General features: G+C 52.9%; 3 protein-coding genes across 20 annotated transcripts; 2 read left to right on the top strand and 1 right to left on the bottom strand.

The window, feature by feature from the left end:
- Positions 1–4,777: 4,777 nt before the first annotated feature.
- Fbxo2 (F-box protein 2) lies at positions 4,778–10,225 on the bottom strand. Its single transcript, NM_053511.2, has 6 exons — positions 10,147–10,225; positions 6,793–7,170; positions 6,308–6,437; positions 6,143–6,238; positions 5,458–5,587; positions 4,778–5,257 (listed from the first exon to the last, which is right to left on the bottom strand). Exons 1-6 carry the CDS (start codon positions 10,166–10,168, stop codon positions 5,123–5,125), a joined length of 891 nt encoding a protein of 296 aa, NP_445963.2. The 5' UTR covers positions 10,169–10,225; the 3' UTR covers positions 4,778–5,122.
- Positions 10,226–10,764: 539 nt separating this feature from the next.
- Positions 10,765–19,791, top strand: Fbxo44 (F-box protein 44). Of its 13 annotated transcripts, none has more exons than XR_015620040.1 (6): positions 10,765–11,136; positions 12,002–12,288; positions 14,349–14,446; positions 14,567–14,662; positions 14,772–14,907; positions 18,897–19,791. XR_015620040.1 is itself a non-coding variant. In XM_087550769.1 (6 exons), the coding sequence occupies exons 3-6, from the start codon at positions 14,379–14,381 to the stop codon at positions 19,038–19,040; spliced, it is 444 nt and encodes a 147-aa protein (XP_087406895.1). In that variant the 5' UTR covers positions 10,765–10,798; positions 12,002–12,288; positions 14,349–14,378; the 3' UTR covers positions 19,041–19,791.
- A 911-nt stretch (positions 19,792–20,702) lies between these two features.
- Positions 20,703–26,399, top strand: Fbxo6 (F-box protein 6). Of its 6 annotated transcripts, none has more exons than XM_087660325.1 (6): positions 20,703–20,794; positions 22,855–23,140; positions 25,046–25,172; positions 25,467–25,562; positions 25,768–25,903; positions 26,040–26,399. In XM_087660325.1, the coding sequence occupies exons 2-6, from the start codon at positions 22,882–22,884 to the stop codon at positions 26,274–26,276; spliced, it is 855 nt and encodes a 284-aa protein (XP_087516451.1). In that variant the 5' UTR covers positions 20,703–20,794; positions 22,855–22,881; the 3' UTR covers positions 26,277–26,399.
- Positions 26,400–26,440: the final 41 nt, after the last annotated feature.

Raw genomic sequence — 26,440 nt, 5'->3', positions numbered from 1 at the left:
TTGTTTAGTTAAATGAGGTGGGTAGATCCACCCTGAATGTGGGCAGCACCATCCCACGGCCTGCGAGTCCTGACGGGGAGAAAAGGACTGTGGATGCAGTCTACCAGCCACCTTACCTGCCTCCAGCCCCCATGCTGGATAGCTCCATGCCTTGGAAGACTGTATTCTCCAACTGTGACCTGAACAAGCCCCTCCTCTCCTTAAATGGCCTTGGTCAGGTCTTTTGTTACAGCAACAAAACAGTAACTGACACACATGATGCGTGGGCGTCTCCCAGAAGGGGTTGGTGAGCAGGTGGGATAAACCTGAGCTCTTTTGGGAAGGTGGGATTGAGACAAGGTTTCTCTGTGTAACAGAACTCTGGCTGCCTTGCACTGGCTTTGTAGACCAGGCTGGCCTGGAACTCACAGCACTCTGCCTGCCTCTGCCTCCCAAGTGCTGGGATTAACGGTGTGCACCACTACACCTACCCTGAACCTGAGCTCTTTTTTTTTTTAAGATTGATTGATTGATTGATTATGAGTATACTGTAGCTGTCTTCAGACACACCAGAAGGGGGCATCGGATCCCATTACAGACAGTTGTGAGCCACCATGTGATTGCTGGGAATTGAACTCAGGATCTCTGGAAGAGCAGTCAGTGCTCTTAACCACTGAGCCATCTCTCCAGACCCTGGACTCGAGTTCCTTACATGGAAACCAGCACAGGAGTCCTTAGCCTGTGCCTGTTGCTGCTGCAGTGACAACACCATCCATCACTGCTACCATCCAGTCATCTGGTGTTCTCTGGAAATGTGACTTCATGGGCAAGTCTGTAAACTGCTGCTATCCAATCCCCCATTCCCAGCAACTTCCTGTCCCTACAGGAAGCTCATATCGCCCCTTCTCCCTGGAGTATTCACACCATGTAGCACAGTGCACAGTGAGTCCTCAGGAGAGCCTCAGGGCTAGCACCTGCATCTCTAAGCTCATGTCAAACTGTGTGCCCACTGCTCCAGGCGTGCCGGCTGCTCTCCTGGGATATGTGTGTGTACGTAAGTTCATTTCCACCCCAGGGCCTTTGTGTTTGCTGCTTCTGTGGCATTGTTCTCCCAGGCCTCTGTATGACTGGGACCTCCTCATTGTCTTCAAAGGTCCCTTCACAGAGATCCTTCCTATGCCCTGGGCCAAGCAACCCTGTCACCCTCAGTCCTCCTTTGTTGGCAATGCTGTGGAGACCAGGTCCCTGAGTAGCTGGGTAGACTCCTTCTGTGAAGGGCTAGAGGACTGTGTGACCTCGGGGAAATTGCCCGGCTTGTCTGTGCTCTGTCTCACTCATAAAAAAGAAAAAATAGAAATAACATGGACTGGAGAGATGGCTCAGCACTTAAAAGCACTTGGTGTTCTTCCAGGGGACTCAAGTTCAGTTTCCAGAACCCACATCAGGAGGCTCACAACTAATGGTAACTTCCTCTCCATGGGGTCGGGTGATCTCCTCGGGTCCCTGTACACATGCGGCTTATACACAAAGAGACGTATACACATACACTTACGGGAAATAAAAATTGATCTTTAGAATAATTTTTGGGATGGAGAGATGGCTCAGCGGTTAAGAGCACTGACTGCTCTTCCAGAGGACCTGAGTTCAATTCCCAGCAACCACATGGTGGCTCACAAACACCTGAAATGGGATCCGATGCCCTCTTCTGGTGTGTCTGAAGACAGCGACAGTGTACTCATATACATAAGATAAATAAATCCTTAAAAAATAATTTTTTATCCTTTTTGCTATTGTTTTTGATTTGGGGTTTTCTGGGGGAGGGGTTGTGGTTTTCTATCTTGTATTGTTTTGAGACAGGGTCTCATTGTGTAACTCTGGCTGGCCTAGAATTCACTGTGTAGAGATCACATTGGTCTCCAACTCACAGATAGTTTGCCCCCAGAGTGTTGGGTTTAAAGATATATATCACCATGCCCAGACATTAAAAAAACTAATTTTCGCTGAACATTGGTGGTTCACCCCTTTAATCCCAGCATCCAGAAGAAGCAGAGGCAGATGGATCTCTGTGAGTTTGAGGTCAGCCTGCTCCACAGAGTGAGTTCCGGGACAGCCAAAGTTACACAGAGAAAGCTTGGGGTTGGAGGTGGGGGAGTGGGGGAGATGACAAAAAAGAAAAACCGAACAAAACCAAAGTAAGTAATTGTCCACCTTCTGCTGCTGTTCTGAGTCATTGACACATGCAAAGCTCTTAAAGGGCGCCTGCTGTGTAGGGGGAGTGCTGACCACTGGCTTTATTTGACTGTTTGTAATCCTGTTTCTCCTCTACAGTGCGCATTCCAGCAGAGACTGACTGAGATCCCTGCCTGACACATAGTAGAAACTCGATACATATTAAACTTGTTAAAAAGAGAACTGAGAGAGAACACACACACACACACACACACACACACACACACACACACACACATGAGCCCTTGGGTGCCACCTGCTGGCCGACGCATGGAATTTCCCTTGAGGAACGCTGACCTCAGCTCCCCTATGAGCCTCCTCTCTGCCCTCCAGGGTGGGTTCTACCCAGTTGAGGATTAAGAATGAACTTTGGAGGGGTCAGGTGCTGGAGAGATGGCTCAGTGGTTAAGAGCACTGACTGCGGGGGCTGGAGAGATGGCTCAGTGGTTAAGAGCACTGACTGCTCTTCCAGAGGTCCTGAGTTCAAATCCCAGCAACCACATGGTGGCTCACAACTATCTGTAATGGGATCCGATGCTACAGTGTACTTATATATAATAAATGAATAAATCTTTAAAAAAAAGAGCACTGACTGCTCTTCCAGAGGTCCTGAGTTCAAATCCCAGCAACCACATGGTGGCTCACAACTATCTGTAGTGGGATCCGATGCTACAGTGTACTTATATATAATAAATGAATAAATCTTTAAAAAAAAAAAGAGCACTGACTGCTCTTCCAGAGGTCCTGAGTTCAATTCCCAGCAACCACATGGTGGCTCATAACCATCTGTAATGAGATCTGATGCCCTCTTCTGGTGTGTCCGAAGACAGCTACAGTGTACTCACATACGTAAAATAAATAAATAAGTTAATTGACAAGAATGAACTTGGACCGCAGTTCCCCAGCGGGAAATGTATTTCTATGTTCATTCTGGTTGCCACTTGCAGTCTCCGTTCATCTCGGAGTAGACAGTAAGCACCCTATGCCCCAGAACTCACACTCCACCTCCTGACTCCCACATCTCAGTCAGCCAGCTGGTCTCCCGACCCACTGAATTTAACTGTCACCCTACCCTTCATCCCTCGGGGCTCTTTGGTGGATTCCTGACCCTCCAGAAGCCATTTTTTTTTTTTTGCCTAGAGGCAGAAAGGCTGACCTCAGAGCTTTGGGCTCCCTCCTCTGAGACAGGTAGGCTACACACACACACATCCCAGTCCTTTGCCCTAAAGCTCCACCTGACCTAACATTTATTTCAGCCCAGGAGCTCCTGAGTTCACACTTCCTCCCACTATGCTGCGCCCAAGGTCACCAATTGCTTCCCTTATGGTTAGCAACTAAGGTGGGTATGGACCTTGCCTTCACCACAGACTTGGGGTTCCTTTAGAAAGGACTGGGGTGAACGGGGAACTGGAGAGTTTGGAGTGGGACTGGAGAGATGACTTGGAGGTTAGGAGCACTTGCTGTGATTCCAGAGGAATCATGTTCAGGTCCCAGCAGTTACGGCAGGCTCATAACCACCTGTAATTCCAAATGCGGGTGATCTGATGCTTTGGGGGGGCACCAGAACACATGTCACACACACACATACACACGCGCACACACGCACGCGCGCACACATGTAGACCGGGAAGACCCAACACAGAGACTTAGCAATTAGACAGAAGGGTCACAGCACCACCAAGGCAAACAAACCTCAGCTCAAGCGACTGCCCCACCTCACCAGCAGGTGGCACCAAACCTCCGAATAAAAGATGAAAGCAGAGCGGGAGGTGGGTGTGTGTGTGTTGCTATATTAGAATACCAGTGACAAGACCTCTCCTCACCCCCAGTCAGCCATGGAGCATTCTGGGAAGGAGCTGGGATGCTAGAAAGCAAGTAGCCTAAACCTACAGCTTAACACACTCTTCCCACAGCAGTATGGTGCAGGGAGCCAGCTTGTAGATAAAACCAATACTATCCTGGCCAGGAAAGTTAATATGAATCAGAGATGAATAAGAAGAGTAGCCAAGGGGTTGGGGATTTAGCTCAGTGGTAGAGTGCTTGCCTAGGAAGCACAAGGCCCTGGGTTCGGTCCCCAGCTCCGAAAAAAAAAAAAAGAAGAGTAGCCAAGATTCTTCCTCCCAGTGTCGTGTGTGTGTGTGTGTGTGTGTGTGTGTGTGTGTGTGTGTGTGCGCGCCACAGCCTTCATCTCTAGGCCCAAGAGAATGTGTATCCAGACCTGTTGGGGTCCCTGCCAAACTGCTCCAGAGAGGGGTAGGAACAACGCAGCAAGACATAGCCTAACTACTGGGCCAAGAGGGACAGTTGGGCAGGCACCCCACACTCCTTTACCAAGCCCTGTTGTGGATTCTGGGCAGCTTGGATGTCCTCAGGCGCCAGGCTCAGCCAGCCCCTCCTCAGACTCACAATCCTAGCCTTTGTCCGCTGGTCTGCACAGGCTCAGCTGGCCCCACACCAACCCAAGAGCCCCTGGAAACCGGAGCAGCTGGACTGCCACCAAGTACTTTTCCAGGCCGGGCCAGGGACCCTGGGGAGACCGAGAGCGATGAGGAGGCGGGAGATGTCCATTCATCTGCGCTTCCATTGTTGCCTTCTTTGGACAAATATTTATTGAGTGCCCACTCTGAGGCAGGCACAATGCTAGGTGCGCGGGATCCAGCAGCAGCCCCATTCCCCCCTCGGATCGGATCGTACATTCTAGAAGCGACTGCCCATGGGGATGCAAATGGAAGCCATCCCACAGTAAAAGCAACAAATCCTTCTCTCCCCTCGGGGACCAGACTGGAGGAAGGGGCGGGAGAGAGGCAGGTGCAAGGCGTAGACGAGGCAGGTGAGGACGCTACCAACTAAATTAAGGCCATTCTACTCCAGGATTCTGCCCTAGAGGGCAGATGGTGGGGATAGGGGAGGTCCCTCAGGGTTCCACCCACACGCTACTGTTGGTCACCCGGGCCCCGAACCAGCCCTTCCAGTAGACCGAGTCCTGCCCTCCGTGCTCGAAGCGGACGTAGCGGACGCCTGGCCCGTAGTCGGTGAAAGTGTGGGAGATCTGGGGGTGAAAAGGTACCGCGTCAGCCTCAGGGGTCTAAGGCTGTCCCCTGCCGTCCCACTCGGGCGCAGCGCCTCGACCCTAGCTCTGATTGTGGGCTAACGGGGACCACACTCTCAGCGTCCAAACGCTGCGGATGGGGTTTCCACACGCTCCACCCGGAATGTCCCATCCCTGCCCCCTCGGCCCAGCAGGATCACCTCCATCCAGCTGCCATCCTCTGGCACAGCCACCTGTCCCGTATTGAACTCCGCCAGCACATCTTCATGCTCCGACAGCAGCCTCACAGTGAGCTCATACAGGCTGCCGGCATCCGTGCGGCCCGAGTACCTGCAGGGGAGTGCGGGACACAGGGCCCACCTGCTCAGAGCCTCACTCTGCCAGAGATCTCTTAGGCCCAACCCAACATCCCTGCCGGGCCAGTGTCCCGCAGTGTGCCCATTTCACAGATAAAGAAGCTGTGGCCACAGAGAAGAGGAGGCTGGGCCTGCAGAGCCAAGCTCAAAATGAGCCAGACCAAACCTTGGAACCAAATCCATCCTAAGGGGTACACATTGTAGGGACGGTCACACGGACACAAATAGGAATGTGTGTGTGTGTGTGTGTGTGTGTGTGTGTGTGTGTGTGTGTGTGTGTACACGTAGGAGGTAAGCAAGCCTTAAGTTATTAGTAATATCCTTGCCTTGACTTAAACGCGGGCATATGCACAACCTGTTCGCTAACATTTTAAACTCAAGGGAGGAATAGCATCCCACCCGTTGCCAACCCTTGCAGACCCGTGTCCCACGTGGCCACGACACTGCAAGTGTGGCAAAGGGCCAATCCTTCCACCACCACCATTTCCCCTTCCCCTCCAGTCCCGAACCCACCCTAACAGCTGCTCACCAGTCCTTCACCACGATGGCGGGCTGGGTGGTGTCCAGTAGCTCCTCCCAGTAGCCCTCAGCCTGCAGATCAATGACCTGCGCTTTGCGACACCACCTGGGGGAACAGGCGTCAGGACCCGGTGGGCCCCGCTTTCCCCTCCCACTCCCCCTTGCCCCTTCTTACTCGAAGGAGGAGGCGAAGTACTTCTTAACGCTGTCGTCGTGGGTAAATTCCACCCCACTGTCTCCGGGCAGTTCCTCCACTCTCCAGCCGTCCCCACCGTGCTCCACGTCGCACCAGCCCTCCAAGTCCTCTGTAGGGATACGACAGCCCCACCCTGGTCACACAGCCCCTTGCTTGAGGCTGGCTCTTGCTCTGGCACTGGGAGTCAGAGTGGGCATGGGTACTTTCTCAAGGTCTCAGTGGGCAGACGACGAGTGACGGGAATGTAGGCACCTCCATTCTACCCCAGACTCAGTGTCCACAGGACCTGTCTTGCCCTAGTTCACTGAGAGTGGATGCCCTGGGAAGAGATACCCAAGGAAGAAGAGGGATATTCCAGGCTAGACCTTGCACCAAGTGCTTCATATCATTTAACCTTGAAGCGGGCTGGCACCGAGGGCGGTTTTCTAGAAGGGACAGTGGGCATCCAACTGTGTGGCCCTCACCTTCCCCACACGGGTTACGCAGCAGGTTGCGCCTCCTCTTGCTCAGAAAGTAGAACTGTTGCCAGTGGTCCCGCTCGTCATCAGCGCTGCCCTCAGGCACCAGCCCCTCCTGCTGACACTTGAGCAGCCACAGTGGGGCGCCGTCCACCAGCTCCTTCCAGCGCAGGCACACCAGGCGGCAGGCTTGCACTAGCTCCGTAGCGGGCAGCTCTGCCAGCACGCGCAGCAGCAGTGGCTCAGGCAACTCGGCAAGGTACTCCACGGCCTCTGTCTCTTCCTCCTCCTCCTCCCTGGGCTGCTCCTCCTCCGCACTCGCCTCGGCGCCCGCCTCCTCAGGCTGCTCCTCCGGGCTCGCCTCTTCGGGGTGGCTCACACTCTCTGCGGGTCAGGGAGTAAGGGAAAGCTGTGACTGTCAAACTGTGCCACTCCACGTCCCACTTTGAGTAAGCCACAGCAGGGGGCCAGAGGTTTTTAACCGGGACTTGCTGGCTCTCGCCTATAATTCCAGCAATCGGGAGGCAGAGTGTGAGTGTGAGGCTAACACGTGATACTGAATTCCAGAAGGAGCACTGTGTCTGTCTGACTCTCTCTCTCCCCCTCCTTCTCTCCCTCTCTCTCTCTCCCTCTCCCTCTCCCTCTCCCTCTCCCTCTCCCTACCCCCCTCACATACACACAACACACACAAGTTCTGCGGCCCTAAACTGTGCCCAAAAAGGAAGACCACTCAAGACCACAGATACTCTCCCACTCCCCCTAAACCAGAAGAATTGCTTCAAATGCTGCTTCCCCCTGCAGGACTTACAGACACCCACAGGGATCTGGGATTACTGATGGCTTTGTACTGAGGGGTCAGTTCTCCTAAGCACCCTCCCAGACCTCTGGGTCCCTCCCATCCTCTGGGGAGCCTTCCTGGACCTACTTTTAGCATACAATCTCCCAGCACAAGTTCACAATCAAGGACTTTCTAGCTTCTGTACTTGGTCTGGTTGTTTAATAACAACCTTTGTGTGCAATGGACTAGCCTCAAGGATGTGGCCTGGGAAACACCACTTCTGTCCCTGTGTAGAGCCAGGAGCTACTGTATTTTACCAGTGCCTATCAAGAGCAAGGTACTGCCCTGAAGATTGGAACTACTCCCTAAATCCTCAAATCATCTCCTCCAGGCTGGGCCCAAGTCTGCTTCATGAGGGGACAAAGAGGCTTTGGTACTGTGGGTGAACATGCTCAACTGTGGATATAAAGTGATTTTGTGTAGGTCACACTGTCAGTATTAGGGTGGGGGACTCAAGCGCTATGGGTGAGGAGAACAGGCTAGAGACCCAGCTATCCCCAGCCAATATTGTATAAGGAGGGGAAGGAAAACAAAGAGAGGTACTGGGTGATTGGGGAAGAGTCTTTCCTCCTTCCTTTCCCATCCTTTGTCCTCAATCTCCTCATCTGTGAAATGGTGTCATCGTTGTGTCAGACCATCAGACTTATAGTGAAATTCATCCCCTCCCCACAGAGGAAGGAGCAAGGCAACAGGGGTAGTCATAGCCACTCTTGCTAAGTCAGTGGGAACTCCTGACCCTACAGAGGGAAGTGGGCACCAGGAAAAAAAAGCACCGTCTCCCAGGCTGGGTTCTTGAGGTCAGTCCATTGAATACCCAGGATGGTGTGGGCAGCTGTGTATCTCTTGGATCTCAGCCCGCCTCATCTGGGCCACCGAAGAAGCCTTGAGTAAGCAGACACTGAGTGCCTAGTATCTCTAAAGGAGAGAGGGCCAGTGGGGAGGGGACCCAGCCATCCTGGGTAATGGAGGCCGCTTCTCTCAGAGTTCCTGAAGACTGGACCCTGAAAAACCAAGGAAATAAGGGGAGCAGGCCTGTGTCAGGTGTCAGGGGAGGGACAGATGGCCAGGTCCCTAAATCCCCTCTAAGGTGTTGCAGCCAGTATCACTACACTGTCTGACCCAGGAAAGCTGAATCAGGATTTCCCCTCTTTCTTTAGAGCACACAACGAATCCTCCATCAGCCATGGTGAATTGTTTACACACACACACACACACACACACACTCACACACACACACACACCCCGGATAGGGGAAGGAGAAAGAGGGAGGGGGAGGGGAAGGGAAAGAGAAGGAGAGAAAACTACTTTCCCTGCATTTCTAACGTGTTTTGGTCATGTTTTCTTAAGTAGGTGTTTATCCCTCCACTGGGAATGAGAAAACAACGGGCACAGAGAGACCTAGCATTTCTTCCAGGTTCCACCACAGGACATCATCAAGCAGAAAGAAAAAGAGTGGTCCCTCCTGCTTCCAACAGCTCTGAAGAGCTGGGCCCACTGTCCTCACCTCTCCACCAGCACCCCAGCCCTGCCCTGGCCCCAGCAGATACCTGATGCTCTCAGGAAAGGTGTACCTCACCCAGTCCTCTCTCCTGGCCCCTAGACCTGGCATTGAGGCCCCAGATCGGATTACAGCCCGCCCCCCTGCTCCTTTGCACACAATTTGCCACATTGTTACGCTAGGAAAGTTATCTAGCCCTGGATGCTGACCCCAAGCTGACTTGCTCACCTGGGTTGGGCCTCTGAGTCCAGGGACTTCCTGGGCCCAGGGAGAAATCTGGGGCCCTGTAGATGATGTTGAAGCGAGACACTGACTGAGAGTGGGGCTTGGGGAGGGGGGTGGACGGGGTTCAGGGATGAAGGGAAGCCTGACCACCTTGAGTTCATCTATTCCCTCACCTCCCTTAAAGAGCGACCACTCTGGGTGTGGTTAGTGAGGAAGGGGTGAGGGTCATGGCAAACAGGTCTGCTCCCCAGTCTGACTCAGCAAGCCACCCCCTATAGGCCCAGCAGGGAGCTGAGGGGAGAAGGGGTGGGGTCTTTGGTGCCAGAAAAGATGACTGGGCAATCTTTGAGGACCCAGAGCTTCTGCCAAAAGCTGACCTCCTCATCCCCTGCCCGGTCCCCACGGAACAGCCTCTACTCCGATACAAGGCGGCCCCTCCAAAGAAGAGAGTCCCTCGGAAAGCTCGGATGGATGCAGGGTGAGGTTTAACAACCCTAGGACCCCGCGGGGACTCCGGAGGATCAAGAGGCAGGGTGGGCAGCACTAGCAAATGAAAGAAGTTCATGGAAGCAAGAACCTGGCTTTCAAACCCCAGGAAGCCCAGAGCCTGGGATGCCAGAGTCCTCCGTGCCATTTCGGAGACCTAGGCGTCCTCCTCCCTCCACATCCTGACACCCGGCAGAAACCTGCTCCCTAGACTGTCTCCAGGGTGTTCCTGGCGCGAAAGTTTGAGCGCCGTCTGCGGCGATGGCCCGCCCTGTCTCCCGGGTCTGTATCTAGCGGGGCCAGCAGCGGATACCTGGATCACCATCTCCATCCATCGCTGCGGCGCTGACGAGAGTGGAGCCTGAGCGCTGCGGGTGGCGAGTCCTGGAGCTGCCCGCGTCAGCCGGGCCCGCGCCGCCGCGCCTCTTAAAGGCCCCGTGCGCCCCGCCTCTGGCCCCCGGCTAAGGGCCGGGAGCCCTGCACCCCCCGTAGTCCAAGGTGCTGCTTCCGGGAGAAGCCGGGGACCGGAGAGGGGCAGGGACACCTACAGAATGGGTGGGCTCCAAGTGTGCCTAGAGAATGACTGCAAGAGGACATCGGGGGTCGGACTGTTAGGGAACAGAGGGTGTGGGCGCCGAGCCCAGTGGAGTTGGGGGTATCGGAACCATCCCCCCCCCCTCAGGTAATTTTCCTACGCTGTGGTGGGGGCGAGTCCCAAGAGTGCGCGGGTGAGGCGGGGCCTGGAGGAATGGTGGGAGGAGTCTTGAGGGCAGTGGGAGGGGCCGCATCCTGAGCCAACACTGGCAGAAAAGCGCCGTTCCAAGACCCAACCTTGCCAGGGCAGCGGGACCAAACGCCGGTGACAGAGAAAATGGGGTGGGGAGAGGGGCGTGGTCAGACAAACAGTGGGCGGGTCTCACCCCCGCCCTCCATTGACCCGGATGGCTCACTCCTGTGAACCAAGGGTATGGCGCAGCGCGACCAAACGTGGGTGACAAGGAGAATGGAGAGGGAGAGGGGCCAGTGTTGTGGGATTATGGTTAGGGCGGGGTCTGATGAGTAGTGGGCGGGACTGTGCCTTAGGTGCTGTTCTCCAACGCGGCACATTGCAAGGAGCAGGTGACAGCAGGAGGGGAGCAGTGAGGGCCCCAGCAGCGAGAGGTTTAGGGTGTAGTAGGCAGGTCTGCATTCCGGGCCACGCAAGCTCGGGCCGCACAGCCCCACGGTCTGGCAGGATCACTCAGCGCGGCGGATCGGAGGTGACTGCGGGAGGGGGAGCACCCTGCGTGGGGACTGAGACGCGGTAGGCAGAGACCTAGAGGGGAGGAGGGGCGCGCGCGCTTAGCGATCCTAAGTGCTTCAGCGCCTTTAAGGCCCAGGCCTCAGGCTTTGCCCCCACTCATTGTACTGTGAGGCTCCGAAGAACTGGGCTATGGACGCCTTCGGTGCTCAGAGATCTGAATCTGGTCTTGAGCAGGGCGGCCCGTTTTAGGGCCACGCATAAATGAGAGACGGCAGGGGCCCTGGGCGGGGTTGCGGGAGGGAGATAGGAAGGCTCTTTTCCACTCGCACATCTTTCCTCAGGCTCAGGTAAACAGGTCATATTCTCTGCGATCTTGAGAACGTCACTGAGTCTTTTGTACTCCGTGACCGGTCCTGAGGGCCAGTGATAACCTCCGATCATCGCCTCTCCCCATTCCCCCATGTGGGGGATGGGAGGAAATGAAGAGTAGCAAGCTGGAGTGCTCACAAGGCTTTTCATTGTGTCACCCCCCCCCCCCCCTTAAAAGACTGAAAATGGCTGGCTCTACATTCAGTGAGGGCTGGGGCTGCCTCCTCTTCTCTCCTGTTAGTGTGACCTTGGGAAGCTCCCTGGGCTTCCTTAGATGCTGTTCTTGGGTGCCCCCGTTGGAGGGAAACCAGATTTTTTTTTCCGTTTATTAAGCAGCTCCCCAGCCCAGGAGCCTTGAGCTGGCGGTGACCCTGAAGGGAAGTACCATACCCGGCCCTTGTTTAACTGTGGTAACTGAAGGTCAGAACAGCACAGGAATTCTGGAGAAAGTCAGTGGCCGCTGAATTGGGAATCGCTCTATCCCTGGGTGCTGGGGTTGCCACTCACTGGCTAGGGAGAAGGCTGGGTGTATGGCACAGCTCTCCCATACCTGCAGGAACAGGCTAGGAACCGACACCATGGCTGTAGGCAACATCAACGAGCTGCCGGAGAACATTCTGCTGGAACTGTTCACCCACATCCCGGCTCGCCAGCTACTGCTGCGCTGCCGACCAGTCTGCAGCCTCTGGAGAGACCTCATTGACCTGGTCACACTCTGGAAGCGCAAGTGCCTTCAGGAGGGCTTCATCGCCGAGGACTGGGACCAGCCCGTGGCTGACTGGAAGATCTTCTATTTCCTGCGTAGCCTCCAGAGGAACCTCCTTCACAACCCTTGTGCCGAAGGTGGGTACAGAGCGTATGCCTCAACAGGACACAGGCTCTGTTAGATGACCACAGTGTGTGCCCTAAACACTGGCTGTGAGCCCTTTACATTACGGCCTTCATTCCACCCACAAGAATTCTTAGACGCAGGTACTACTCTTTTCAAATGGGCAGACTGAAGTCAAGAGTACTATCTATTGTAGATTATTTCTATGCCGGGTCTGAGGGCACACACCTGTAATCCCAGCACTTGTGTGGGAAGTAGACACGAGAGGATAGGGAGTTCAAGGCCATCCGTCAGAGACCAGTCTGGGCTACTTGACTCTGTCTCAAGGCAAGCCAATTACTTCTCAGTTGGTAGTTGTGCTAATACCTGTAACCCCACCACTCGGGAGACTGAGGCAGGAGGATCATGTGTTTGAGGCTCCTCTCCTAAAATCCTCCCCAGGAAAAGAAATGAGGCCGGCTGAAACAAATTGTGCCAAAGACACTAATTGAAGCCACATTCCTCACAGACACCCCCCCCCCAGGTTAGACCTACAGAGTATTCCAGAAGGGGTCTTGCCTATGGATGAAGGAGTGATGAAGTTTCCTTAGCATTATGGTTCAAGAACAGGTGTTTGGGGGCTGGAGAGATGGCTCAGTGGTGAAGAGCACTGACTGCTCTTCCAGAGGTCCTGAGTTCAATTCCCAGCAACCACATGGTGGCTCACAACCATTTGTAATGGGATCCTACGCCCTTTTCTGGTGTGTCTGAAGACAGCGACCATAAACTTACATAAAACAAATAAATCTTTTTTAAAAAATGAATTTAAAAGCAAAAAAACAAAAACAAACAAACAAACAAAAACAAAAACAAAAAACCATGTCTTCTTCTAGTCGTCCGGATACCCTACAGGTCATGCTGTGACCTGAGCATGAGCCACAGTAGGAAGAAACGTGTTTTCTGTTGCATGACCAAACATCAAGAAAAATGGTGAGGACCTTAGTCCAGGCAGCCCAGAGCATCCAGCTGCCTGGCTGTGTCCTTTGACCCCACCCCTTCCCCACCCCAGGCATGCTGCTGTACAGACTACAGCCAAACCAAGCCAACATATTGAGAAAAGTTTTACGGTTTGATTAGCTTTGTTCGGTAAGGGGGCCGACACAGCATCTCTCTATTATTACAGGAAAGGTAGCTCTGACTGTCCTGGAACTCGTGACATAGACCAAGCTGACCTTTAGCTCATAAAGACCCACCTTTCTCTGCCTCCCAAGTGCTGGGATCAAGGAACGTGCCACCATGCCCAGCTGAGTTTTATGTTTGTAAAGGATTATAAAGACAGAAATAAAGGACTATATGATAGAGGCAGGGCGTAGCCCCAAACCTAAGCTGTGACAGCACTCTGCAGAAAGCTACCCGGAACCTTTTCTTTTGACATTTACTTATGTGTTAGGTTATGTGGTGAGGGAGCTGTGCATGTTACTGTACACCTGGGGAAGTCAGAGGACAACTTGTGAGGGTCAGGTTTCTCCTTCCACCATGTGGGATCCTCAGATACTTACCACAGGTCATCAGGCTTAGGGGCCAGAGCATCTGCCTTATGACGCATCTGCCTGCCTTGGTTTTTGTTTTTGTTCTTGTTTTGAGACAGGGTCTTGCTATCTTGCCCCATCTGACCTGGTACTCACTCTGTGGCCCAGACTGACCTCAAACTCACAGCAATCCTCCTGCCTCAGCCTGCTGGGATGGCAGGTGTGTGCAACCACAATTTAACCTCTACGTGTGACTGTAGCTGGCAAAGGGACCAAGGCTCAGAGGAGGAAAGTAACGTGCCTATAGCCACACAGCCCGTTGCTGTTGGAGTTGAATGAGATTCAGTACTCTCCATTAGAGAGAGAGAGTCCAGTCATCAAGAATTCTCAGTGGGAGTCTCTTACTTACACCCAAGGCACACAGGAACCACCCAGTGTACCACCTACAATGACAATACACAGGCTGGAGAGCAGCTTGGAAGTCCCAGCTCTGGGCAGGAGGAAGGGGTGTTTGGAGAAGGTGTACCGGGAGGCCTCGTGCATGGTAGACTCTGCTCTCCCCCCAGAGGGCTTTGAGTTCTGGAGCCTGGATGTGAATGGAGGAGATGAATGGAAGGTGGAGGATCTCTCCAAGGACCAGCGGAAGGAATTCCCCAATGACCAGGTCAAGAAATACTTCGTGACTTCCTATTAGTAAGATCTAGGGCCTTAGGGCGGGGGGAGCCGGCATCTTAACATCGGGGTCCAGTGCTGAACTCCAGCCCCCTCCTCCCTCCTCACCCAGCACCTGCCTCAAGTCCCAGGTGGTGGACCTCAAGGCTGAAGGGTATTGGGAGGAACTGATGGACACCACCCGACCGGACATCGAGGTCAAGGACTGGTGAGTGCTGGGGGGAGGGTCTGGGGGGGGGCCTGCCGCCCAGGCGCCCCACCCCTGCCCTACCCCCCATCTCCCAGGTCTTCATGGCGCTTCCTTCTCCCATCTGCAGGTTTGCAGCCAGGCCGGACTGCGGGTCCAAGTACCAGCTGTGCGTCCAACTCCTGTCGTCAGCTCACGCACCACTGGGAACCTTCCAGCCGGACCCAGTGATGATCCAGCAGAAAAGCGATGCCAAGTGGAGGGAGGTATGTGGACAAGGACCCCCACAGGGACCTGTGTGCAAGCCAAACTCTGACATCTCACTCCTGGCTCTCTGCCGCTCGGCCTCACTTGCTTTAGTAGGAGAATAGGGGTAAGCGTCCAGCTCAGACACCGGAGGTGGGAGGCAGGGAGAGGCCTGAACCCAAAAACAAACTCCAGAAAGGGTGTCTCCATGGAGAACTGAGTGAATAAACAGTTGGGCCTAAAGACATGCCCTCAGTGGTTCACAATACTTTTGCTCTTGCAGAAGAGTCAGGTTCAAATCCTACCACCCACATGGTGGCTCACAACCATCTGTAGCTCCAGTTCCAAGGGATTCAAATCCCCACTTCAGTCCTTTGCAGGTACCAGACACACGCATAGCACATATACATACATGCTGGGCACATGCATATACATACGTGTATATATTCATATACATACATGAAAAAACATTCCTACAAGTAAAATAAAATGAGATCTAAAATTAAAATTAAACACACACACACACACACACACACACACACACACACACACACACACGCAACCAGAAGTGCCCAGTGTGGGGAAAACTGAGGCAGCAATGGGTAAAGTCCTGGAACTTAGGGAGACCCTGTCTCAAAATTAGAAACGGTAAAAAAGAGGGCTGAAGATAACATTCAGTAGCCAAGTATCTGCCTAGCATGTGCTGGCTCAACTCCAGAATCACTGAGAAATAAAATAAAAACGATCAACGACAGGGTCCTTGCCCTCTTCTGGTGTGTCTGGGTGGTGGTGCACACCTTTAATGCCAGCACTGTCAAGGCAGAGGCAGGTGGACTTCTGAGTTCAAAGCCAGCCTGGTGTATAGCAAGTTCTAGGACAGCTGGGGCTACACAGAGAAACTCTGTCTCAAAAAACCAGAACATTGGGGTTGGGGATTTAGCTCAGCGGTAGAGCGCTTGCCTAGCAATCGCAAGGCCCTGGGTTCGATCCCCAGCTCCGAAAAAAAGAAAAGAAAAAAAAAAAAACCAGAACATTAATTAGTCGACTGATTAGTTGAATTTATTTAAAATAAATGGTCAGGGCCATGTATGGCGGTTCATGCCTGTAATTGCAACACGTAAGAAGTAAATGCAGGAGGCTGGAGAGATGGCTCAGTGGTTAAGAGCACTGACTGCTCTTCCATAGGTCCTGAGTTCAAATCCCAGCAACCACATGGTGGCTCACAACCATCTGTAATGGGATCTGATGCCCTCTTCTGGTGTGTCTGAAGACAGAAATAATGTACTCATATACATAAAGTAAATAGATGATTTAAAAAGCAATTTCCAGAACATGTGTCACCTAAAACCCCATCTGAGAGAGAGAGGCGGTGGGGAGAGGGTAGAGAGAGAGAATATTCAGCACATGTGACTGCTCCTAATAATTAATATCTATCATTTCTTCAAAGAGTCCCCAACATATTTTTATGATTTATTTATTTGTATTTTATGTGGATGGGTGGTTTGCCTGAATGTATGTGGACCACTTTCATGTAATGACTAAGGAGACCAGAAGAGGGCATCAGAGCCCATGAAACTGGAGTTACAGAAGGTTATGAGCTGACTTGTAAGGTGCTGGGAATTGAACCCTGGTCCTCTGCAAGAGCAATCAGTGCTCTTAACCACTGAGCCATCACTCCAGAGCTTCCCTGCTCCATTTAAACTTTATTTTAAACTTCTTTCTTTCTTTCTTTCTTTCTTTCTTTCTTTCTTTCTTTCTTCCTTCCTTCCTTCCTTCCTTCCTTCCTTCCTCCCTTCCTTCCTTCCTCCCTTCCTTTCGTTCTTGAGAGAAAGTTTCTCTATGTAGCTCTGGCTGTTCTGGAACTCAGCTCTGTACATCAGGCTGGCCTCAGTCTCAGAACTCAGAGATCCGTCTGCCTCAGCCTCCTGAGCGCTGGGATTAAAGGCGTGTGCCACTGCCCAGCAGAATGGTTTTCTAATAGGTTGTGTGGGTTTTACCAAATTTTCAATTTAGCTGGATTTCAGCATATGGTGGGTCTGTCTGGACCTGCCCACCATCAGTTGAGAAGCAGCTGTGTTATCTACACCATGGTCCTCCTTGCTGTCTTTCTCCTCTTTATTTGATGGGATTAGATACCAAGTCTAAGATCTCAGGACACAGGCTAAGCAAGTGTTTTACCACTGGGGCCAGATACAAAACCTGTTGTGGTGACTGAAGCCTGCACGCACTATTAGTACTTCAGAGTTCGGGGCAGCGGGCTGGAGAGATGGCTCAGCGGTTAAGAGCACTGACTGCTCTTCCAGAGGTCCTGAGTTCAATTCCCAGCAACCACATGGTGGTTTACAACCATCTGTAATGAGGTCGGGTGCCCTCTTCTGACCTGCAGATATATATGCAGAACACTCTGTATATAATAAATAAATAAAAAAGGAGAGTCTGGGGCAAGAGTATCACTGTACATTCTAAATCAGTTTGAAGTTGGTTGGGTTCGTCGGTCGGTCGGTTGGTTGGTTTGGGCTTTTTCTGTTTTTCAATGCAGGGTTTCTCTATGTCGCCCTAGCCATCCTAGATCTCATTTTGTAGACCAGGCTAGCCTCAAACTCCAGAGATCTGCCTGCCTCTGTCTCCCGAGTGCTAGAGTACCACCACCAACGGCAACAGTTTTGTTGTTGTCTTGAGACAGAATGCCTTCGTGTAGTCATGGATGCTTTGGAACTCATTATATAGACCAGGCAGACCTAGAACTCACAGAGATCCTCCTGCCTCTGCCTCCTGGGTGCTGGGATTAAAGGCATGTGTCACCATACCTAGCCAGCTTGAGTTTTGCAGTACATCCCAGGCCTATCTAGGCTACTGACACCTGGTGTTAAAAATAAACTCCTGGGCTGGAGAGGTGGCTCAGCGGTTAAGAGCACTGGCTGCTCTTCCTAGAGGTCCTGAGTTCAATTTCCAGCAACCACATGGTGGTTCACAAACATCTGTAATGGGATTTGGTGCCTTCTGGTGTGTCTGAAGAAAGTGATAGCGTACTCATCCACATAAAATAAATTTAAAGAAATAAGCAAAGAAATAAATAAAACATTTGGACCAGGCAACTCCAACTCCTGGACCGCCATCTTCTGGAAGAAATGGGTATTGCACTCACATGCATAAACACACAGACAGTTCCAAACTTCCGGTCACAGGACTAGCCTCTCAGCTGTGCTGCTGCTGCGGAGAAATCAGCTTCAGACAACAAGTGAGCCCTGTTCCCCCCAAACTTTATTAAAAGAAGTATCACTGGGTCAAACTCTGATGCAAATGTCAGTTGAATCTAGGCCGAGTAACGTGGTTCTTTATTTAATTTAGTTTTTATTTTTGTTTCAATTTTCTTCTGATACGGGGTCTCACGTAGCCCAGGCTGGTCCCCAGCTTGCTACATAGCAGAGGACATCGTGAGCTCATGCTCCTCCTGCCTCTAACCCATGCCTGGTTTATGTGGTGCTGAGGATTGAACACAGGGCTGTGTGTATGTGCCTTTTGTGTTACTGGTTTTTTTTTTATATTTTTTATTTACATTTAAAATGTTATCCCCTTTCTCCTACCCAACCACCCACCCCGCCTCCCCAACCTTGAACTTCTGATCCCTGGCCTTTACCTCCTGAGTGTAAGAATTAAAGGCTTGCACCATCTTGCTTCTGGGAATGAAACCTAGGGCTTCCAGCATGCTACACAAACACTCTCGAATCTCCTCCCCCAGCTCTGCTCCGTTTTTCTCCTCCTCTCAAAAGATTTATTTTATGTGTATACATGTTTTTTTCTGTGGGCCTAGAGGGCCAGAAGGGGGCTTTGGCTCTCCTGGAACTGGAGTTATAGATGGTTGTAAGCTGCCCTGTGGGTGCTGGGAATGGAACCCAGGTCCTCCTAGACATGGAGTCGTCTCTCTCGTCCCCCTGGCTTTGTGTTTGGAGATAGACCTATAGGCCTACTTCGTAGGCCCTGACTGCTCCTCTCTGTCTGCCCCCCTCAGGTCTCACACACATTCTCCAACTATCCGCCCGGCGTCCGCTACATCTGGTTTCAGCACGGAGGCGTGGACACCCACTACTGGGCCGGCTGGTACGGCCCGAGAGTCACCAACAGCAGCGTCATCATCGGGCCTCCGCTGCCCTGATGCCTCCTGAGCCCCAGTCCTCGGAGCCCTAATTGGTAAACAGTCAGAAAGGGCCAAGCATGGGAAGGGGAGGTGGAAGTCAGTCACTCCCAGACCTCATTGTTAGTCTTCGCCCCCAGCTGCCTCTGTGTGGAGCTTCTAATGTCTGGGCCACCCTTCTCCCTAGCCCTCCAGCAGAGCCGCCCCTCTAAGGGGCACAGTGCCTGAGGTTGGGCAGATAAAAGAGGTTTCCTTCCTTCTCAGAGAGAGGTTCCCCGGCTCGTATGCTTGCTTAGACCTGTTTCTACCCCTGACCCCTCTCCTTGTTCTCCTTAAGGAGCCTCAGAGCAGGGACAGACAGCATATCTGACAGGTTTGGGGACTGCCTTTAATGATGTAGACGCCATAAGGCAGGTCCGGGAGAAGGCCCTGCTGGCCAATCCTTAGCCTGGTTGTTGGCTGCTGTTTGGCCTTCAAGTCAGGCCTGGTACCAGATAGGTAGGATCAGACTGTCCTTGTCATCAGCAAAGCCCCAGAGTCAAAGTGTGTACCAATGAGCGCAGGACTCCCCAGAGGACTCAGGATGAGAGGCAGGATGGACCTGGACTCTGAGAGCTGGGATGGGGAAACAGCAGAAGGACCTGGCCAAGTTCTCTGTGGCTTGGAGATATCCCAGCCCCATCTGTAGGAGCTTCAATCCACACACTACCCCTTGCCCCCAGCACCACCTCACCCCTCCTGTTACACAGCCAAATAAAATGTTTCCAGCCTCCCTGTGCCTGTGGCTTTGGAGGGAAGGGTCGGTTTGTGGACAAAATTGCCTGGCCGTAGAGAGGCAGGGGTGTGGTTGTTGTCCCTGCTATAAAGAGGGGTTGACCATTTCAGGCAGAGGCCCTCAGCGCTAAAGCCCTCTCGCCCTGAAGTACAATCCAAGGGGGCTGTGCCAGGCTCCACTCTCGACTTGCCCAGAACCTGACGGATTTCTGGTTGAGCTCAGCACACAACAGGTGCTCAATACTTGTCAAAGTTAATTATCTCACTCAAAAATAGACCGGGTAGGGTTGGGGATTTAGCTCAGTGGTAGAGCGCTTGCCTAGAAAGCGCAAGGCCCTGGGTTCGGTTCTCAGCTCCGGAAAAAAAAAAATAGACCGGGTAAGCTAGGATGGGCCAAAGCTCACAGTCACCTGCCTTGACCAGAATTACTGAACTTCCCTTGAGCTGACCTGGGCTTGCACTTGATAAATGTCTGAATTAATTATTTAATTAACTAATTAATTAATTTTCACTAGGACCAGAAAAGGTTTTTCTCCTCAGAGAAACCCAGAAAGAAGCTGGACACCAGGTTGTGTCTCAGGCATTTAATCCCAGCACTCAGGAGGCAGAGGCTGATGGATCTCTGTGTGTTCAAGGCCAGCCTGGTCTACAGAGTGAGCTCCAGGACAGCCAAGACTAAATAGAAAGACCTAGTCTCAAAAAACAAACAAAACGAACACCAAAAAACAAGTAAACAAACAAAAAGCCAAAAGGTACAACTCTGCCCTCCTACTGGCTGGGGCAGATTAAGTCGACTGTCTGGTAGGGACTAGCTTCCTGTTAGCGCTTCCTTCACCGGAGAAGGAGGCAGGCCCGGTGTGGCAGCAGGCTGCTGAGCCGCTTGTCGCCTGGAGGGGGAGACGGAAGCCCAAGAAACCCGGCCGGTGGAGCCCGGGCTGTAGCAGCTTGGCGAGAGGTGATTCGAGGGCTCAGAGCCCACCATCTTCGCACTGACGCGGAAGGTCGGTGCGTGACGCCAGTGGGAGGATGGGCAGGACGGGGCGGGGCGAGGCGACAGAGGATCCCGTAGCCAAGGTCCAGGCCCAAGGCCGAGGATAGCCGAGGCCACCGGGTGCCCAGGTCGCGGCCGCTGGGGTAGCGGGGACCGCGGTGGCTGGCGGGGCCGGGAGCCGGGCGCAGGTCACGCGCTCGTGGGGAGACTCGGGCGGGGCGCGGCTGGTGCTCTCGAGTCCGGTGCCGGGACGCGGGGTCGCCGGGCCTGCTGTAGGTACGCGAGGGCCCCGGACGGTGGCGACACCGGCTTCTCCTTGAGGCACAGGGCTTCAAGCGTTAGGGTAGGTCGTTCGCTCGTGACCCGGCCGCACCCTGGTGTGGATTTTCCCAGTAAGGCACAGCAGGGCCACTGTAGTCTCTCTTGCAAGGTGGCTTGGTTGTGGGGGAGAGTGTCACTGGAGTGGAATGCCATCAGGGCCACCGCAGGGAGAGACCCCCCCACTCGGGGCCCAGTGACTCATTGGTGTAGGAAGCTTTCACGAGTTGCTGACATCTTTTCAATGCGCATAGTTTGAGGGGGAGGTGTTCCTGCTTTCCTTCCTCCCCTTGTCTGGAAGTACGCAGCGCCCGCGAAGCAGCATCGTTCCCAACCCTATTTACTTTTACTTTTTATTTTGAGACAGGGGCTAAATTGATTAGGCTGGGCCAAAAATTTCAAACTTTCCACCGATTATCTGGGACTGTTTTTTTTTTTAAATTTATTATCATTTTATATTTCGACACAAGACGTTTTTAAAACAAAAAACAAAAAACAAAACGGTAAGCATTTGGAAGACTCTGCCCTCCCTATCTAAGCATTTAAGCAGATCCCTTGTGATCCCTTTCCTTCCCTGTGCTCTCGAGTCCGGTGCCTCCAGACCACAAGGAGGGCCTCCAGAGTGTATCCACTCTCCTGTATTCTGAGACCCCAGCCCTCACAAGACCAGGGAAGCCTCTGAAAATTCAGAGTTTTCCACAGGCTTAGGCAGGTGTGTTCTTTGAGTGACAACAGTGTCCCACCTCTGGCCTGGGGCTATTCCCCGAGATAGCCTGGAGCTTGCAGACAGCCAAGCACCCCTATTCACCCCTGCTCAAAGCAACATCTCTGGCTCAGTGAGGTGAACCTTGAAAGGATGTTTTTACTGCCGTGATGTCATAGCAGGGCTAGACACCCAGAACTTAGAGACAACCCAGTGGTCCTGACTCTTTCCAGGTCACAGGGCCAGCTGGCTCCAAAACAAAGCACTTTGTGAGTGAGGGGTGGATCTTGAGACAGTTTCCTGTAGCCCAGGCTGACTTAGAAAAAACTCCATCCACTTTTTCCCCCACCTCCCAATGCTGGTTTACAAGCAATGAGGCCACCACACGTGGCTTATAATTGTTTTTCAGTGTGTGGGGGGGGGGGGGGGAGAGGTCGTCTTTAAAATTCTTGTCCTTTGTTTGTGTGTGTGTGTGTGTGTGTGTTTCTGTTTTGTATGTTTGTTTGTTTTTCTGAGAGGCTGTGGTGCCACTCTGCTGCCCACACTGGCCTAGAACCGCTGGGCTCAAGCAAGTTTCCACCCTTGGCTTTCCCAGTTGGGGCACCCACCTCTACCCTAAGGGCTTTGACTAAAAGTCCTGGGGCACAGTTTAGAGGCAGAGTGCTTGCCCAAGATAAACGAGGCCTTAAGTTCCATTGCTAGCATTACCAAGAACTTTTAAAAGCTTAAATTTTGTTCTTGTGGTTTTCAAAAACCAACCTAGGCTGACCCGACCTAGTAGCCCAAACAGTCTTCCTGCTTTAGGCTCCTTAGGGCTCGGAGCACGCACTGCCCCGCCTCACACATTATTTACAGTATTCTTTCCAAACACGTAGAACAGCCCCTGCAGATTCCAAGGACCACGCCCCACCCCCAACCTGTAAGTGCTTCCTGGCAGGGTTTCCGGTCAGGGGTGGACCTGCCTACCGTGATTCAGAACCTGACGGGAGTGGAGGAGTCTGCTGTTTCAGGCCCTCCGCTCAGGCCCTCCGCCTCCCTATCACCTCCAGGCCCTGGAACATAGCTCCACTGCCATCATGGTCAACATCAACGAGCTGCCGGAGAACATTCTACTGGAACTGTTCACCCACGTCCCGGCCCCACAGCTGCTGCGCAACTGCCGCCTGGTCTGCAGCCTCTGGCGAGACCTCATCGATGTGATGACCCTCTGGAAGCGCAAGAGCCTTCGAGAGGGCTTTGTCACCAAAGACCGGGACGAGCCTGTGGATGACTGGAAGATCTTCTATATCCTGTGCAGTCTGCAAAGGAACCTACTTCGGAACCCGTGTGCCGAAGGTGGGCCAGGGGTGAGCCCTGGGAGCCTGTTCTCCACTTCCCTGACCCTCAGGGCCTCGGCGCTTGCTTTTCCACTCTGAGTACAATGTCCCCATGTCCCTAAAACGTCCTACACTTTGGTTCCCTGTTCTTTGGGTCTCGGACCTGCCTGGATTCTTCATCGGTTAAATTGTTTTGTATGCCTGGTTGGGGGATGGGGACTTAAGCACTTCAGCTTGCTGGAGTTGGTTCTCTCCTTCCATCACTGAGTCCTGGGAATCCAATTCGGGTTGTCCAGCTTGATAACCAGCACTTGACCTGCCTAGCCATCTTCACCGACTGGGCTGACACCTCATCAATGACGGCTTCCCCTCAGTCACCAACTGAGTGACACTTTTCAGAGCCTTTGTCCTTTGCTACAGTGTAAAGGTCTAATGGACCCAGTGTACCACCTGGCAGGGCACCTGTCCTCTGTGGCTCTTCGCAGGCTTCCTGCTGTCTGTCCAGGGACTTTCCGGGGCTCCACAGGTGTAACAGCTCAGCCTCCATTTACAGAGGAAGGATTGGGAGCACAGCAGTCTTGGCCTGAGGCTGTTTTTTCCCCATAATTCTGTCCTCTTTGTTGCTTTTTCTCTCTTGTCCAGTATCTATACTCCATTCACCTCAGTGGCCATTGGGAAGCCTTGTCTGAGCTGGGTATAGCAACTCACACCTCTAATCCCAGCATTTGGGAGGCAGAGGCGAGTGGATCTCTGAGTTCAAATCCAGCCTGGTCTACAGAGTGAGTTCCAGGATAGCCATAATGAGACCCTGACTAAAAAAACAAAACAAAAACCAGGGTCCTGTCTTTGCTTCAGATGTCTGCCATCTTCTCCTTCTCTCCTCACTGTGATTCTGGAAGACGGACCGTAAGTGGCTGTCTCTGCATCAGAGTACCCTGAGGTTTGTGACGTGGCTTAGCACTCAGGACAGTCATCCACCGAGGGCCGTCCTGCCAAGGTTCAGGCCAGTCAGAGGACCCACAGGCAGTGCCTCAGATACTTGATCTCCCTACCTGCCCTAGATTCCACTCAGAAGCTGCCCAGCCAGGCCGCCGGCTCATCTCAGGGCATTTTTACAGAACTACCATGAAGCTTGACTTTGGCTAGCCTAGCCTTGCCCAAATCTCCCATGGCTTTAGCTCATGCTAGCCCAGCTCCTGGAATTCTCTTATTCCTTTGGTTCTTTATTGGGGAGCTTCCGAGAACAAATGAAAATAGTGTGGGCTCTTGGCGGGGGGGGGGGTAGTGAGGGGACTGGCAGTTCTCCTGGTGATGGTTCTGGGCCACCATTAAGCCACACTAGCATTTTTCTAGGTCCTCTATGCTCTGAAGTGGGGGGTGAACCCCTAGATCTGACCCTGTTCCTGTAGGTCCCTCATACCACAGGACTCCTGCAGCCACCAGCCCAGGGGACAGCAACGTGCCCTCTTGGCATTTGCCCAGGAAAAGGGCATCTGATCATGTGGGAACAGTAGATTCCTTTGGCCCTTAGAATCTGGGTCACCGTTAATCAGGGCCTCTTCCCCTCTGAAGCTGGAAAAGCCAGTGGCAGGTAAGAGGCCATGTTAGGAAGAACTCCCATCACCCATAAGGTCTGCTCCATCACAGGCCTATGGCAACATGAGATCATGCTCTTAGACTGGTTGTGTGCGAAACTTGGCTGCCTTATACACCACAGAAGCAAACTGATTAATCGTTTGGTAACCACAACCCTGGAAATCTGAGCCCAAATAAGCCCTAGTCAAAAAAAAAAAAAAAAAAAAAAATCTCACCACCCCTAAAGTCTCCCAGGACCAGAAAGGCCTCAAAGTTTCAAGTGTATACCTCAGGGCTAAGCTGCTGGCAGAGTACAAGGGGATCTCACCTGAGCTTCCGCTTTCCCCAGAGAACCTGAGATCATGGCGGATAGACTCCAATGGGGGAGATGAGTGGAAGGTGGAGAGCCTCCCTGGGGACCACGGCACAAGCTTTCCTGACACCAAGGTCAAGAAGTATTTTGTCACCTCTTATGGGTAAGTGATGATGGGGGGGGGGGTGGCTGTGCTGAGGGCAAAGAGTCTGGGAGACTCTGCCAGCTAATGGAATAAGTGGGGGCCTCTGGAAGCTCAAGGAGGGGTCCAGGAGCAGTCATTTTGGGTTTCAGGTGACAGGAGCTCACTGAACTTAACGTCAGGCACAAGACAGACCCAAGGAGCTCCAGCCAGGATCTGTCCTGCGAGTCACCTGGGTGCCTTGAGCCATCTGCCTGGCAAGGAAGGGTTCTCTGTTTAGCATGCTGGCAACACGAGCCTGTCCTCTGCCCCCAGGATGTGCCTCAAGTCCCAGATGGTGGACCTCAAAGCCGAGGGCTACTCTGAGGAGCTGCTGGACACCGTTCGGCCGGACATTGTGGTTAAAGACTGGTAAGTGGTCTATGTCCCCAACCTGTCTTCCCTCTTGTCAAGAGAGAACCCCCAGCAAGGGTTCGCTCTCCCTCACAGTGCCTCGGTAAGAGCCACCCTAAGAGTCACAGGTCAACCCCATCCCCTCTCCGCCTCGTCCCCCTGCCAGTCCTCACTCCAACTGTCCTCATTTTGGTTTTGTGCTTGGCTTCTCTATCCTCCGCAGGTTTGCCCCACGAGCAGACTGCGGCTGTACCTATCACCTCCGGGTACAGCTGGCCTCTGCCGACTACATTGTCCTAGCCTCCTTTGAGCCTCCGCCTGTGACCATCGAACAGTGGAATGACGCCAGCTGGCAAGAGGTGAGGCCCTGACTGCCTGTCTCACCATTCACTCTTCCCAGGCCGGGTCCTAAGGCACAGGGGGGAAACTGTTGTGCAGTACCAGGCTGTCCTCCTCACGGCAAGTTTCAACGGTCTCTTCCTCTCCCCTCCCCAGATCTCCCACACCTTCTCCAATTACCCTCCCGGCGTCCGTCACATCCTTTTTCAACATGGGGGCAAGGACACACAGTTCTGGAAAGGCTGGTATGGTCCCCGTGTCACCAACAGCAGCATCATCGTCAGCCACAGGACAGCCAAGAACCCCGCCCCTGCCAGAACTCTACCAGAGGAAGACACTAGTAATAGGAGGAAGATACTCAGCTTTGGCTCCTGGGAAGACCTAAGCCCTTAGCGGGCAGTCAGGTCCCCAGTCCCACGAGTAGGTCCCCTGCCCTATACAACTTTGGTCAAGCCCAAATCAACTCGGTCACACAGCGCTGACATTTTGTTGTAATAAATGTTTTCAGTAAATCCAGCCTATTTGGGGCTTGATGGAGATCAGGGCAGCTTTCTCCT

The sequence above is a fragment of the Rattus norvegicus genome, chromosome 5, assembly GCF_021556685.1.
Source record: "Rattus norvegicus strain SHRSP/BbbUtx chromosome 5, alternate assembly SHRSP_T2T, whole genome shotgun sequence".
Taxonomy (NCBI): domain Eukaryota; kingdom Metazoa; phylum Chordata; class Mammalia; order Rodentia; family Muridae; genus Rattus; species Rattus norvegicus.
Note: the sequence above shows the minus strand (reverse complement) of the source record. Positions and strands in the feature narration are given on the sequence as shown.